The sequence below is a fragment of the Lissotriton vulgaris genome, chromosome 2_1 (assembly GCF_964263255.1).
Source record: "Lissotriton vulgaris chromosome 2_1, aLisVul1.2, whole genome shotgun sequence".
Taxonomy (NCBI): Eukaryota; Metazoa; Chordata; class Amphibia; order Caudata; family Salamandridae; genus Lissotriton; species Lissotriton vulgaris.
In genome coordinates, this window is record NC_141687.1 from 1,283,245,437 (window position 1) to 1,283,261,753 (window position 16,317).

General features: G+C 50.3%; 1 protein-coding gene across 5 annotated transcripts in view; it reads right to left on the minus strand.

The window, feature by feature from the left end:
• Positions 1–16,317, minus strand: part of CEP164 (centrosomal protein 164) — a 459,099-nt gene that overhangs the window by 67,759 nt on the left and 375,023 nt on the right. For all 5 annotated transcript variants that reach the window (XM_086957031.1, XM_086957028.1, XM_086957030.1 and 2 more), the window contains one exon: positions 1,916–2,100. In XM_086957031.1, coding sequence (XP_086813157.1) covers positions 1,916–2,100 — 185 coding nt within the window. The remainder of the gene's footprint in view (positions 1–1,915; positions 2,101–16,317) is intronic.

Here is a 16,317-nt window from a genome sequence, read left to right on the forward strand (position 1 = left end):
TCCACAAAGTCTCTTTCCATCCCCAGCTAACGGTACCCTAAGAGCTGTATATTATTGAAAATAGCCCAGTGCCATATCCCTTGGAGTGTAGACAGGTGAGATGAATGGGTCCCTCCCCAGCATATGAATGTAATACATGACCAACATGTTGTCTGTCTTTATAATCTTTGTTTTGTAGAGCTCTGACAGCTAGATGGATTGTGACGAGCTCCAAGTATCTGATATTGTGTCCAGGTATCCTGACCGTTCAAGCAGGTGATGTTACTCTGCACCCTACGAGTGAGGCCCCCCGGGTAATAGCTGAATTGTCTCAAACCCACATCCATTACTCTCCAGGAGGAACTTTTGCAGTGGGTGCACGTGCAATCTCCCATGAAGCACTATTGCAATACATAAAGTCATCATCTCAACAATTGAATCCTTACAGTAAGAGGCAGCATTACATGGCAGGCGTATGGAGAGCATCCTTATCTACAGCCACATAAGCTACAAACCATAAGTCAAAGGTAACAAACATTTTCTAATATGTGTCAGAGTGCTCTTGGAAGTTTAGGAGTACAGTTACATACAAATCTAGGATATTCCTCTGACCAGCAGCTTGGTGGCTAGCTATCAATCTGTTTGGTCTTTGCCATATCAAAATCGAAAATAGAAAAATCTAGACTCCTTTCTTAATAACACCATATCTAGGAGTATTTACATTGATGCTTCAGGGAAAACTATAAAGTTCCATCTTAAAGTAGCGACTAAAGTCAGTACTAAGCTTTAACACAATCGCATAGCCATTTTAATCCGAACCACCAAGTCTCCGATTGACTAGAGGGTGCCCTACATCTAGGATCGATCAAAAATATTTGGACAGATAGTGTGAGCATATGGGAAAGTTGTGAATATATCTTTGTAAGTGAGATCGTCTTTCAGGGGCAGCAATACTCTTTATAATTCTTTCAATGGAAGTTAGAGTATATTATTAAATCTCATGTTCTGTTCGTAAACGTAGGCAACATCTAGTCCCATTTTACCTGCAGGAAAGCATTAAAATCTAACAGTCTGCAAAGACCCCAGGACCAGATATTTAAAAAAGTAGTATGACAGCGCAAGGGTTAAAACATGGTAAAACGGGGGACCACGGGTTGTCTAAACATCAGCCATCATACCAGCTGGAATGTGTTTAAGACAAAACTTAAGACGCCTTGAGCCCAATTTGGCTGGTAGGGTTCACTCTGACTCACAAGCTAGTCCAAATTGTCTTTCGTTGTCCTATCTTCAAAACTAGCCTTGCATGCCTTGTAATATTGAACAGTGTCTAAAGACAATGCTGCATTGCAATGGCAACTGTGTAAATGTGCTATCTAGGTATTTTTCTGTTCAGAGTATTGTTTAGTGATGACTCCTGTTTTTCGAAAAGCATGACAGTGCAGTCCTTCTGTGTCTTATACATGTTCTTTTTGAGGCTCAGTGATATCATATGTTATGTGCACCTGCGTAATGCATCCCCACCATTAGGAGAAGAAGCTTTGCACTGAGCCCACCTGCGCTTACAAAACAGTCCAGCTCTGCTGTTTACCAGCACCGCTTTTGAATTCTCTGGCTCTGTAAGGCTGCAATCTTAGCTTCAAACACCCCTGCAACCTTACTCTCCCAACCCACTTCCACACCCTGTTGCTCCAGGGCGAAAGATCCCTTTAAGCTCAGGTAGGCCAAATCAGTCAACTGGTTTCTACATCCACTGACTTCAGCACTGGTCCAATTGTCCACAAAACACCTACTGAACCAAACCTGCTTAAACACCCTTTTGTATAAGCTCTGGGGGAGCTAGTCATAGAGCCCAGCAGGTCTACTCTTCTAACCCAAAATGCACCAGATCCACAGGAGATTCAACTAGGTTAATATTGACCCCAGCACACCCACTTACCTGATTCGCTTCTGCAGCCTTTGGCTTCGGTTCTGCAGGAGCTCCACCTGGGCCTCAAGCTCAGCCTTTTGGTCCTGCAGCTCTTCCAGAGTATTGCGCAGCTGCCTTACAGACTCCTGAAGACGGCGCTGCTGCTTCTTGGTCTCTTCCAGGTCAAGGCTGCGAAGGTGGGCCACAGCTGCTTCCTGTAAAAGAAAAGCCATCTTGGAGGTTTGTAATAAGAGTAAGAGTTGTGTGACTGCACCTATGATCTTTACGGAGTCAAGGTGATTCCGTCACCCGCCTTATCTGCTGAGGAGTGCAACAAAGGTTCTATTGTATAAGCTCTTCCAAGCTTAGTTTGGTCAAAAATGTTTTCGCTGGTCTGAAAGATGTAGAGGTGTGTGATGGCCACCTACAAGACAACTGTCATGCTTATTTTTTGCTGTACCTTTCACCTAGCGTCATCACTTGAGTATCGCCACAACACAAACAATAATAGAAAAAGGAATTTTTCTAAACAAGAGGTTCACACACCAATTATGCCTAAACTTCAACACTACTGGCTCAAAGACAAAACAGACTTTAAAGGACAATGACACAATTTGCCGTCTTTGGACAAGCCATCCCCAAGGCTCAGCATAGAGAGCTGCATTCATACAAGGTAATTACCTTCTGGAAGACTCTTTCTGGTGGATACTCTATCTAACCACAGAATCCTCTCCTTTAGAATATCTTACAAGTGCTAGACTGATTCCACAAGTTTTCATACCAGTGCTTCTGCATGTCGCTAGGTTGCGCCGTGCACTTTGCATGGACTTCGTCCCAGGATAGAAGTGACTGAGTGAAGCCACATATAAGCAGCCACTCTGGAGTGTCGACGTCAGTTTCTTGCTTGTCTCTTCCTGTGACCTCGGACGCAGAACACAAAGCAACCTCAGGTGGTAAATTAAATGCAGTCAACTACCGCTTATTATTCTCCATGCAAGGAGGTGTAGATTACGCAGGTTCGGGTGCAGAACCCTGCATTGCTTCTTTGACAGAAGATCTTCTGTAAGCAGAAGTGTGATCGGAGGAGAGATGCTAATACCCAGACGTTCTGTGTACCACACTCCCCCGGCCTAATCTGGAGCCACAAGTATGACTTGGGCCCAAATATTCCTGAGCTCCTTTAGAACTCATGAGAGACAGAGTGCATGAATGCGCTCATGAGTCCCTCCAATGCTCTGTTTAAGTCTACGAGTTTCCCCGAAAGCATTCTCGGGAATTCCAACATGTATAAGTTTAGACACTGTACATTCTCGGTGGCGAGAAGATCCAGCCAGCGATCTCCCGCCTCTTGGAAGATGCCCTGTGCCACATCAGGGTGCAACTGTCATTCATGAACCACAAGGCATCGCATTCTGAGCTTGTCCCTGGAAATCCTGCCAGGAAGTTATCTATAAGGAAGATGCCCTACTGCTACAGCAAAATCCAGAGATGCAGAGTCTTTTGAAACAGGACCTCACTCCGCCCTGCTTGTAGCAATACCACATGGAGGTCGTGTTGTTTGTGAGAACCTGCACCAGCCTTCCCTTTATGGATGGCAGGAAGACTTTCAATGCCTGCAAAATGGTCTGCAGCTACAATAGATTTAAGTAGAGTAACGTTTGCGCCTGGGATAACCTCTCATCTCTACCATTTCTAGATGGTCTCCCCAACCCAGCAGTGAAGCAAATGTCAGCACAGTCTGCTCGGGGTGAGGAAGGGAGGGGGGTTGTCGTAAATATTTAATTTACCGTCTTAATTTCTATGCAGGTAAGTACTTAATCAATAATAACTCAATCGGAAAGAAAAAAACAGAGTCCGTGGTGTTAGAGTTCTTAGGGGTTTTATTCCTTAAAAAGGAATCGTTCCGGAACTGGATATCATGTTCCTGCAACCACAAGGGGTTCAGGAAGGGATAGAGCCATATTTTATTGACAATACATAGCTTATATACTTAAAGCACATCATAGAAACCAATATAGTAGGCGTAACAGCTGAGAGAAGACAAGATAACAGCATCCACGTGTTAGGAGTACGTAATCAGAAGGCGTGAACTAGGCGTGAACTAGAGGTGTGTGCTAGAAACGTCACAGGTAGGTGTCATAAGTGGGTGGCACAAAACAGAAATGTTGCAATGTCAGCAGAAATCGGAGGCTTGGATGCGCGCGCAGCTGCATGACGTGTGATTGACGTGAAACTGGAGGGTGCAGGGGACTTGACATTTGCACTAGCGGAAAGAGACAGAAGTCTGGCATGTCAGATCAACTCGTACTTCTATCATATCTGATATCTGATGTTTGGGAACCATATTATCTGAACGGAAAAGGTCTCTGGGGCAGAAGCTATTCTATACTGACTGTGAGTGCGTGTATAAGCGCCTAAGTGTCTGCATGAGAAGCGTGGGGGCATGGGCCTTCCATGGGAGCATGGTAACAGAGGCTATGAATTACTTGCACGGAGACAGTGAGGCCGGCCCTTCTGCTCTGCAGCTGGGGGAATGTTTACTTAAACTAGTAGGCAGGAATGTATTTTCGAGGAGCAGAACAGATAATTCGAAGGTTGTAGTCAGTCTTGGCAGGCAGCAGGCTGAGCTAAGCGCGGTGGGCCGCGCTGGAAGTAAGTCAGAGTTCACGGGTACAGAGACAGCCTGGGCTGAGGCTTTCAGAGTCAGAAGCCAGAAAAAGGCTCGATGGCAGAAATTCAGGGCCTACTTTGCCAGAGCTGAAAAACGTGTAAAGTACACTACAAAAAGACGTTGGCATAGCATACTTAGGAACGGACTATTCAACCCATTCAGGGTGGGTCTGAAAGAAGACATGTTATCGTTGGACGCAAATGTATTTGCGTCTTCATAGCTGGCACAGGAGGGAAGTTACATGCACTTTAAGCTAGTACATAGAGACGGTGGGGTACACGATAGGGAACACAACTTGACCATAAAATTTATATTTCCTCAGGGTCACCTGCTGATCAGGTTGCGGTCAATCAGCCCCCACTACAGATTTTGTGTAGTCTCCTCTGCAACGAATTATTTCCTCTACTTTCGCTTCGTATTAGGCCAACTGAGACCTCTGATCCCACTGCAGAGACCGCATATGTTATGTGGTAGGTGGGAGAGTAGGAGACATTGGTCAACAGGCCAAGAACTTTCAGAACTGCTCTCACTGAGATCCAGGACCGAGGCTAAAATGTCAGGATCATAGCTAGAATGTCCTGTATTCAATGCGACAATGGAAAGGGCCTGAAGAACAAGTTACTTACCTTTGGTAACGCTTTTTCTGGTAGATACAGTATCTGCCTGTGGATTCCTCACCTTGTGAATATCCCCTTGCGTCAGCAACATCGGAAATTCTTTTGTAGCTTCGCGCCGACAGAGGCATGGCATCGCGCGCGACTCCGCTGACGTCACAGACACCATAATAGGCCCACGCCGGCGTGATGACATCAGTTCCGCCCTTTTTTCCGTGCTTTGAGGCACACGGACGGACCGACAACAGTAGATATATATATACAGTATACAATAGTCAAGATAACACACACAGTGTAAAGACAATGCAGTAATTCAAGGAGAATAAAACACTACTTTTGAGAATAACATATATACAATAAAACATTGCCATTATCGAAGGAATAGAAGAGTGGACAACGGGGAGACGGGTGGGCATGTGAGGAATCCACAGGCAGATACTGTATCTACCAGAAAAAGCGATACAGAAGGTAAGTAACTTGTTCTTCTGATAGATACATCTGCTAGTGGCTTCCTCACCTTGTGAATAGAGTCCCACGGCAGTCCCCATTCCCGGAGGAGGGTGTCCACTCTCCTATACCAGAAAATCCTGGAGGACAGAACGCGCAAAGTGGACGTCCCTCCTCACCTTGGAATCCAAGCAGTAATGCTTCGCGAAAGTGTGGAGGGAGGCCCAAGTTGCCGTTCTATAAATGTCCTCTACAGGCACACCCCTAGACAAAGCAGATGTTGAAGACTTTGCTCTAGTAGAATGAGCCCATATACTCTCTGGATGTTCCTTACCCGCCAGGGAGTAGCAGATCTTGATGCATAGTATGATCCATCTTGAAAGTGTGCGCTTGTGCACAGCTTTTCCTGTCTTGCAGCCAGCAAATCCAAGAAGGAGCTGGTCATCCACCCTGAATTCTCTGGTTCTGTCCAGGTAGAAGCTCACCGCCCTCTTAGGGTCCAGGCGATGAAGTCTCTCCTCCTCCTTGGAAGGGTGAGGGGGAGAATAGAAGGTAGGAAGGGTAATAGACTGTCCTAGATGGAAGGGAGTTACCACCTTAGGCAGAAAAGCAGGCCTGGTCCTAAGAACCATTCGTTCAGCATGAATGTTCAAGAATGGGGGCTTCGAACTAGAGCTTGAAGCGCACTTACCCTCCTTGCCGAGGTAATAGCAACCAGGACGACAGTCTTAAAAGACAAAAGTCTCAAGGGACATTTGTGCAAAGGTTCGAAAGGAGAACCCAACAGGAAAGAAAGCACCAGATTTAAGTCCCATTGAGGCACAATAAAGGGAGTAGGAGGAAATGTATTTGTAAGGCCCTTCAAAAATCTTGAAACCACAGGAGATTTGAACAATGACGGCTGATCCGGCAAACAAAGAAATGCCGACAAAGCCGAAAGATAACCTTTGACAGTGTCAACAGCAAACCCTTGCAGCGCCAAAGAAAGAGCAAATTGTAGTACATCAGATAAACAAGCCTTCAATGGGTCAACAGATTTCTCTCCACACCAAGTGACAAATTTAGACCATCTGTATGAATAGATAGATTTGGTGGAGTCACGCCTGACCGATTGAATGACATCCACCACATCAGGTGGGAGAGAGAAAAGGAATTCAGGTTGCCCCGTTCAATCTCCAGGCATGAAAGTGTAAGGTCTGGAGGAGGGGTTGTAGAACCTGCCCCTCCATCTGAGAGAGGAGATCTGCCCTGAGAGGGAGACGGAGCGGCGGGCACGAGGAGAGGTGGAGAAGATCTGTGTATCACACCCTTCTTGGCCAATCCGGGGCGACCAATATGACTTGGGCCCGGTCTTGGCGAATCTTCCTCAGTACCCAAGGAATGAAGGGTATGGGAGAAAACACGTGGGGGCGTGGCTTAGGCGCCGATGAGTGAGGCGGCGTGAGCTAAAGGCTCCGTACCCGATCTCGAGAATAATCGTGAAAACGATCCTGAAAAGTGGCGGAATTCGACCAACAAACGTCGGAATCCGAGGAGGCTGATGTCCGATTGAAGCAGTGCTGCAGGGAGGTCCAAGCGTAGCCCAGAAGTGGGTTTAACAATCCCTGAGGCCCGAGGGCGGCAAGATGGCGGCGGAGCAGAGCTAATGCCGAGGAGCTGAACGAGCGGTGCTGCATTCAGGGTGACAAACGGACCCGCGCAGAGCCGCTGGCCGGCCAGGAGGATAGTGCAAGGGTCCGACCGGCTTCCCGGGGCCTCGGGCGCGTAGAGAGCACGTTGATCTCCGCCGCAGTACGGAGAGCCCGGACTGGCGCGGATTCCAAGATGGCGGATGGTGAAAGAACGGCCGCCTGACAGGAGAGACTGGGCCCTGCTTACCGGCAAAACAGAGGGAAGTGAAGGAGGTGAGGGCGGCCCTACAGCGGGGCACTGCCCCGGACCCGGAGTGCGGATTGCCTGGTGCTAGATGCAGGGCTGCTCTGGATGACCCCCTGCGCACGGCGGCGGCCGGATACAGAACGGCGGGCCAGTGGAGGTGCGGAGAGGCCCTGAACGACACTCGCTGGACGAGGAGGTGGCTGAGCTCCCACGGACGGCACAGCGAGGCGGCCGACCAACGGTGCATCGAGAGTCCCGATAAGTGGGGTGGAATGGGCCTGCACCCAGCGCTGCGGAGGTGGGGGCAGGGGGCAGGTCTGTGAAGCCACACGAACCGGGATAGAGATAGGCACCAGAGGGGATTGAGACCTGTGGGCACACGGCAGAAGACCGGCAGCTGCGCGCGTGGGAGCCACGGCATGGTCCCCGGGCACACCACAGACCGAAGCAGGGAACCTGGCAACTGGGACCAATAGGGGGATACGATAGAAAGCTGGCAGGAGCGCGGGGATCGACAGTTGGCACAGCAGCCCCGTAAGCATACTACAGGTGGAGAACTATCCTAGGGTGCGCCGCATGAGACCTGCTGCACCGGGGCCACTGGCCTGACTAACGTTGGCATAACCGATATTCCCCCAGAACTGCTCAAGGGGTGAAAGAACTGTGGCCAGGGACTGAATTACGGAACCCCTCGGGGCACCAAAGATGGAGTAATATCGAACGATTGTGAGGGAGAGCTGACGATGCCTGGAAACTGTTTAGTTGGAGACATTCGAGTCCTCACTGTAAATACACTTGCTCAGATCCGAGTCACAAAGAGGGTGCACACGTCAGAGGGTGGCCTACCTACGTCATCTAAATGAAACCAAAGTCGAAAGCTGGGGAGCCCACGATGCAGGACAATAGCCAGGATGCGGAGGGCGGATCGGGGGAGACGCTATCCGAAGTTGGGATGCGCCAACACCTTGACCAGATCCTGGAAGCCATAGGGACCATGAAGGAGTCAATACATCAAGACATAGCACAAGTAGCGACGGGATTGGGACTGCTACGGGCGGACCACTCTAAATTAGCGAACAAAGTAAAAGACCATGAAACGACCCTCCAAGAGCTGAAACCAGCACAAACTGTCATGGAACTACAAATGAAGGAAGTAATGGGACGCCTGGAAATTCTAGAGAAGAGGGCGGAGGATTCAGAAAGTAGAAACCGACGCAACAACATATGCGTGGTAGGTTTTCCGGAAAAAGTGGAGGGGTCCGACATGATCGCGTACATGGAGAACTGGCTCAAGACAGATGTGGCTCCGGAGGGTCTATCTCCCTTTTTTACACTAGAGAGGGCGCACAGAGTGCCTGCTCGGCCGCCGCTGCCTGGCCGCCCGCCGAGACCAGTGGTGGCCAAATTACTCTATTATAAAGACAGATGTGCTTATCCAAAAAGCGTGGTCAGCTGGGCCATTTAAGGTCGATAATAGCACAGTCACGATATTCCCAGATTACACCAAAGACATCCAGTGGCGTAGGGCCTCCTATCTAGCAGTCAAAAAGAAACTCCGAGAAGGGGGCATCCAGTATTCCCTAATATTCCCAGCGAAATTAAGAGTTGTGGTCGATGGAACGACTCAGTTCTTCATGTCACCAGATGAGGCATGGACATGGCTTGAGACATATAGAAAGGGCACAGACCGTCACGCTCAGGAACACCCCGATCCGCCCAAATCATCCCAGGTGCGCAAGTCTCAACGACTCCGGAAAAGAAATAAAAACCTGCAGAAACAACAGCTGGGTCAGATGGCAATGGACAGACAAGGGGCATTGGCAGCTACGGCGGAGATCACGGGTTCACAGGGACAATCTTCCGGAAGGGGAGCAGACTCAGATGGAGACAAAGGGAAATCGGACACGGAGGTTTCAGAGACAGACAGTAGCAGATGGCCTTTGGTCACATCGGGGACAGCAGATGGAATGTTCGACGAATAACCTGTTAATGTTACTTAATACAAAGTGATGGGCTACAAGACACTGCCTAGCAGGTAACTGGCACCAGGCGCTCCCTGGCTATACATGTAGAAAGAATGCCACGTGATGGGATCCAGGGTGGCGGAGCTGGGACAAGGGAGGCCGCTTGTCGACGCTGGAGCAACCCCTCACTGCCCTTAAGGCGTCCTGCAGTGACTACTGTGGGTTAATATTGTGTGTATTGTTGTAAAGTTTGGATGGGGACTGATAGACTGATATTAGGTCCTGTTCTGGGGGCGAGGGATGCGGGGGTTGTATGGGAAGTTAGGTTTTGGGGATATAGCAGCTTAGGTGTGGGCAGGCAATGCACGAGAGAAGAGAAACTGAGAGACAATCATAATGGGGACGTTACCTGACTTGAAATGCATCACATGGAGCGTACGTGGATTACATACCATGTCCAGACGCCATAAGGTGCATGCATTTTTGATGCGACGAGGGATCCAGGTAGCGATGCTCCAGGAGACCCATCTGACCAAAGCGGAGTGTACTGCCTTACAACAGCGATGGCGGGGCCAGGTGTTTGGCACGACCTATTCGGCATTTGCCCGAGGAAGCAGGGGTCCCTTTCCAGGCCACGAATCATGTTATTGACCCAGAGGGTAGATATGTAGCGGTAGAAGGGAGATTATATGGCCGAGATGTAGTGCTCTGCAGTGTTTATGCCCCGAATACAGATCAGACCCACTTCCTAGATAGAATGTCAGGGACACTAGCACACTTCCTGGAGGGTCAGGGGATAATGGGGGGGGTTTAATTCAATAACAGACATAACTTTAGACAGATCACACCCACCATTGGTGGATTCCCCGGTTCGTAGGCTTGCTACGCAGAGGTCGGACTGGCAGGAAAGATGGGAGCTAACTGATATATGGCGAGGACACCACCCCAATGATAGAGACTATTCCTTCTTTTCAGCACTCCAGGAACTACACGTTCGAATAGACACCATCTTATGCAGCAACTCAATAGCGCTGCTGGTAGTGCACTCTGAGTACCTGGCTAGGACCATTTCAGACCATAATCCCCAGTTGGTGTCCATTGGCTGGCAGCGCGCGAGGGCCGCGGTTCCCACATGGCGATTGCGCCCGAAAACCCTTGACGACCCGGTTTTTTGTGCAAAAATTGAGGAGGGCATAGAGCACTATTACGCTGACAATCAAGGGACAGCATCTTCCAGGGCAGTGGAATTGGATGCCTTTAAGGTAGTGGTAAGGGGGCTATGCATAAGTAAATACTCGGGAGAAAGAACAGTGGTACTTGCAGATGTTAAAAGGGCGGAGGAAAAATTGAGAGATATTGAGAAGCAAAGACCGGACCAACCGGTTCTGCAAGCGCAGTTGCTGGAGGTTAAGGAACTAGTGGCTGTTGAAACGGAGCGCTTGAGAAGCTATGAAGTTAGACAATACACAGCAAAGGTCCATGCGGAAGGCGATAAGGGGGGCACTCTCCTAGCGAGACTGGCGAACCCGGTTCCAAGAGGCTGCCCGATTATGAGAACACAAACGGCCACTGGTGAGATGGTCTACTCTCAGGCTGCGGTCCTTTCAAACTTCCTAGACTATTACAAGACCCTCTACCAAAGCAATCTGGAAGCCGACGAGTTGTAAATGGAGGGCTATCTGGCAGAAATTCAGCTCCCACAACTAGACGAAGCAAGCGCTAAGACGCTGGGCCAAGGCATAACGATACATGAGATCAGGAGCGCGATTAAAAGTATGGCTCGAAATAAGACACCAGGGGTGGATGTTCTACCCATAGAATTTTATGCAAAGTACGTAGACATGCTGGCCCCACACCTGCTGGAGATTTATACAGAGGCAGCGGAGCTGGGTATCTACCCAAATCAATGCGAGAGGCGCTGGTGGTGCCCCTTCTGAAGCCCGGGAGAGAGGATAGTGATGTGACCTCCTATAGACCGCTGTCAGTGCTAACAGTGGACTCCAAAATCCTGAGCCGCATATTAGCTACCAGACTACTACCGCATATGACCACACTGGTCCATGCGGATCAGGCTGGGTTTATCCCAACCAGGAATACCTCGACTAACATCCGACGCCTACTACGGTGCTTGGGGGCGACTTCGGTGCGAGACAGACACCGGCTATGCTATCTGTAGATATAGAAAATGCCTTCAATAGCCTGGAATGGGTGTACCTACATGCGGTGCTGAGGAGGTTCGGTGTGGGCGATCAATTTGAGCGCTGGACGAAAGTATTATACTCCTCTGCAACGGCCAGGGTGAGGCTGGGGTCGGTAATATCCTCTGATTATCCAGTACGAAGAGGGACGAGGCAGGGATGCTCACTCTCTCCCTTGTTGTTCGCATTGGCGATCGAACCTCTAGCCGCCCAGGCCAGGACAGGAATACCGTATGGAGGGCTTGAGTATTGTGGAACCCCGCAGTACATATCGCTGTATGCGGATGACCTGTTGCTGTTCTTGGAGAACACGGACGGGGCACTGAAGGGGGCGATAGAAATGCTGTCGAGATTTGGAGAACTGTCGGGCCTTAGGGTTAATTGGAATAAAACGTGCCTTTTCCCGGTAAGAGCAGATGCCCCCCAGCCGTGGCTCTCTGGGGATATCATATGGGAACGATCCTGTTTCACCTACCTAGGAGTGCGTATCTACCATGAAGTTGCTGACATGCTTGAAGGGAAAAGAGGACGATGTATAAGGGGTCTGAAGGGTTGTATGGCGTTCTGGGCTACTCTTCCCCTTTCAGTAGTGGGGAGAGTGGCGTTGCTCAAAATGGTGGCTTTGCCTCGGCTGCTCTATTATTTCCGCACGCTACCGGTATGGATCCCTCAACGGATATTTAGGGAACTGAAAACACTAACCACAGAATTTTTGTGGGGCTATGGACGGCGACGAGTAGCGCTGTCCACATTGATGAGGCCCAGTACGGAGGGAGGAATGGCAGTTCCTAATTTTGAACTTTATTATTTAGCTGCACAACTGCAGATCCTCATACAAAATGTTGCGATGGAGTTTAGGGGACCTGAATTGAACCGGGGAAGGGGAATACAGAGACATATCCTTTCGTATATAATCATGCAGCAACAGCTGGATCTACGGGACCCAACGCTAGAAGAGAAAACCTTGCGTCTATGTTGGAACAGGAGTCAACGGAGGGCAGGGGTGGCACACCCATATGCACCGGAAATTCCCTTGGGAATGTTGACAGCGTTACCGCACGGAGGGGACTGGTCTTCACTCCTAGACTGGGAAGAGTTAGGAATTCAGGTAATAGGAGACCTATATATAGATGGGAAATTATTGCTGTTCCGGGTGTTGCAGGAACAGTACGGCCTTCCTGACAGTAACTTCCTATTGCATGCGGCTATAACAGCGGCGATACGGAAAGACTGGAAGTCTGGGCAGGCAGAACCACCTACCACCATGGCCTGCCAATATGTGGTGATGGCAGCGGGAACATTCAAAGCAGTCACCTGCCTACACTCTCGAATGCTAAATGAAGGTTTAGAACCACTGGTAGCACTGAAGTTAAAGTGGGAGGCAAGTCAAGTCAAGTCAAGAGATTTATATAGCGCGCTACATACCCATAGGGTCTCAAGGCGCTAGAGGAAGGGTGGGGAAATTACTTCTCAAATATCCAAGTTTTAAGTTGTTTTCTGAATGCTAGGTGGTTCTGAGTAAGGCGAAGGTGAGTGGGAAGTGAGTTCCAGGTTTTAGCTGCCAAGTAGGAGAAGGATCTACCTCCCATGGTGGTTTTGTTGATGCGAGGTACAGTGGCAAGGGCTAGGTTGGAGGATCGCAGCTGACGGGAGGGGGTGTAGAAGGACAATCGTGTGTTGAGGCATTCGGGTCCAAGTTCGTAAAGTGCTTTGTGTGCGTGGGTTAGGAGGCGGAAAGTAATCCTCTTATTTACGGGGAGCCAGTGGAGGTTTTTCAGGTGACCAGAGATGTGTTCTTTACGTGGGATGTCTAGTATGAGCCTGGCTGAAGCATTCTGGATGCGTTGTAGTTTTTTCTGGATTTTTGCGGTGGTACCGGCGTATAGTGTGTTTCCGTAGTCCAGGCGGCTCGTGACCAGTGCGTGGGTGACCGTTTTTCTAGTTTCGGTGGGGATCCAGCGGAATGTTTTTTTGAGCATGCGAAGAATGTTGAAGCAAGATGATGAAACGGCGTTGACTTGTCTGGTCATCGAGAGTGAGGAGTCCAGAATGACGCCCAGGTTCCGTGCGTGGTCCGTCGGGATGGGTGCTTTTCCAAGGGCTTCTGGCCACCAAGAGTCATCCCAGGCGGAGGGGGAGGTGCCTAAGATGAGGACTTCTGTTTTGTCTGAGTTCAGTTTCAGACGGCTGTGTTTCATCCACTCGGCTACTTCTTTCATCCTTCGTGTAAGTTCGTTATGGCGGTGGTAGGGTCTTTGGTGAGTGATAGGATCAGTTGAGTGTCATCCGCGTAGGAGATGATGTTGAGATTGTGTTGGCGAGCGATGGCCGCAAGGGGGCTCATGTATACGTTGAAGAGGGTGGGGCTGAGTGACGATCCTTGTGGCACGCCGCAGATGACTGCAGAGGCCTCTGACTTGAATGGTGGGAGGCGGGCTCTCTGTGTTCTTCCGGTGAGGAACGAGGTGATCCATTCCAGTGCTTTTCCTTGGATTCCTACGTCTCTGAGGCGCTGTAGAAGGGTGCTATGACAGACTGTGTCGAAGGCAGCGGAGAGGTCGAGGAGGATGAGGGCGACTGTGTCTCCATTGTCCAGTAGAGTTCGAATGTCGTCTGTTGCTGCGATGAGGGCAGTTTCAGTGCTGTGTTTGGCTCGGAAGCCGGACTGTGAGGAGTCGAGGGATTTGTTGGCTTCGAGGAAGGCGGCGAGCTGGTTGTTGACAGCTTTCCCAATGACTTTGGCCGGGAATGGAAGAAGCGAGATGGGGCGGTAGCTTTTGAGTTCGGTGGGATCAGCTGTGGGTTTTTTCAGAAGGGCGCTGAGTTCTGCGTGTTTCCAGCTTTCCGGGAAGGTGGCGGAGTTGAGGGAGCAGTTGATGACATCTCGGAGGTGTGGTGCTATGATGGAGTCTGCTTTGTTGAAGATGTGGTGAGGGCATGGGTCAGTTGGGGATCCTGAGTGGATGGAGTTCATCAGGCGGATGGTGTCCTCAGTGGAGATTGGGTTCCAGTCGTTAAGGATGTTCAAGGGGGGTGAAGGTCCTGCGGAAGGTTGGGTGGGTTGGTCTTCGAGTCGGTTGTTGAAGCTGTTGTGGATGTCTGCGATTTTGTTGTGGAAGAAGGAAGCTAGGGAGTCGCAGAGGGCTTGGGAGGGGGTGATGTCGTTGGAGTTGGCTGATGGGTTGGTAAATTCTTTGACGATGTTGAATAATTCCTTGCTGTTGTGGGCGTGGTTATCTAGACGGTCTTTGAGTGCGGCTTTCTTGGCAGACCGGATCAGTTGGTGGTGTATGCGGGTGGCGTTTTTGAAGGTGTCCCTGGTGCTGGTGTTTGGGTCTTTTTTCCAGGCCTTCTCGAGGGAGCGACAGAGTTTCTTCGATTTCTTAAGGTCATCGTTGAACCAGGAGGCGTTTTTGCTGCCTAGTTTGCTTTGGCGTTTTTTCAGCGGTGCTAGGATGTCGGCGCTGTTGGATAGCCATTGGGTGAGGTTGATGGCTGCTTGGTCGGGGTTTGAGGAGTGGGCGGGGGAGTTTTGAAGAAGCGATGAGGAGATCTGGTCGATGGTGATTTCGTTCCAGTTTCTTCGCAGAGTAGGTTGAGGATGGTTGTGAGTTGTGGTCTTATTGTAGATAAAGTGTACGCAGCTGTGGTCCGTCCAATGGAGAGTTGTGGTGTGACTGAAGGAGACATGTTTGCTGGAGGTGAAGATAGGGTCGAGTGTGTGACCTGCGATGTGGGTGGGCGTAGAGACAAGTTGTTTGAGTCGAAGGTCAGCGAGATTGTCCAGAAGGGTGGTGGCGCTGCTGTCATTGCTCTTTTCCAGGTGAAAATTGAGGTCTCCCAATAGAATGTAGTCCTTGGAGGGGAGGGCGTGTGGGGTGATAAAGTCAGTGATGTCGTCACTGAATTGTGCACGGGGTCCTGGAGGTCGGTAGAGGAGGGTGCCTCTGAGTGTGGTCTTGGGGTCGGTGTGGATCTGGAAGTGGAGGTGTTCGGCGCTGGCAAGGTTGACGTCTGAGCTGGTTGAGATGCGGATGGAGTTCTTATGGACGATAGCGATTCCTCCTCCTGTTTGCTTGATGCGGTCCTTGCGGATGATCTTGTATCCTTCTGGGATAGCAATGGTGATGTCTGGGGCTGAAGAGGCACTCATCCATGTTTCTGTTAGGAAGGCGACGTCCGGTAGGATGTTGTCTAGTAGATTCCAGAGGTCGATGGCGTGCCTGTGGACCGAGCGGGTCTTGAGCAGGATGCATTGTAGGTGGTTGGTGTCAGATATCTGGTTGGTGTTAGTGGATGAGGAGTTTTTCTTGGTGCCGTCGAACTTGCAGGAGTAGCATGTGAAGGGTCCATGGGTGTGTCCAGGAGCGGCTTGGGCGCAGTTGGAGAGTCGGCCGGGGTTAAGGGCTAGGAGGGTGGCGGCGTTGTATGTAATGCGGGAGGGCTGGGCATTGCGTGGACCAGGGGGTCTGGCGCTGGGCGCGGTCCAGGCGCGGACGGGCGTAGACGGGCTTACCTTTGGCGCGATCGCTGCGCGTGAACGCTGCGCGGAAGAACATCAGTCATATATAGGAGTTGGGGGGAGGGGCGAGGGCGGAGCAGCTGGGAGGCGGGGTGGATATCCGGGGAGGGGAGACTAACAACAACAAGGTAGTAAACA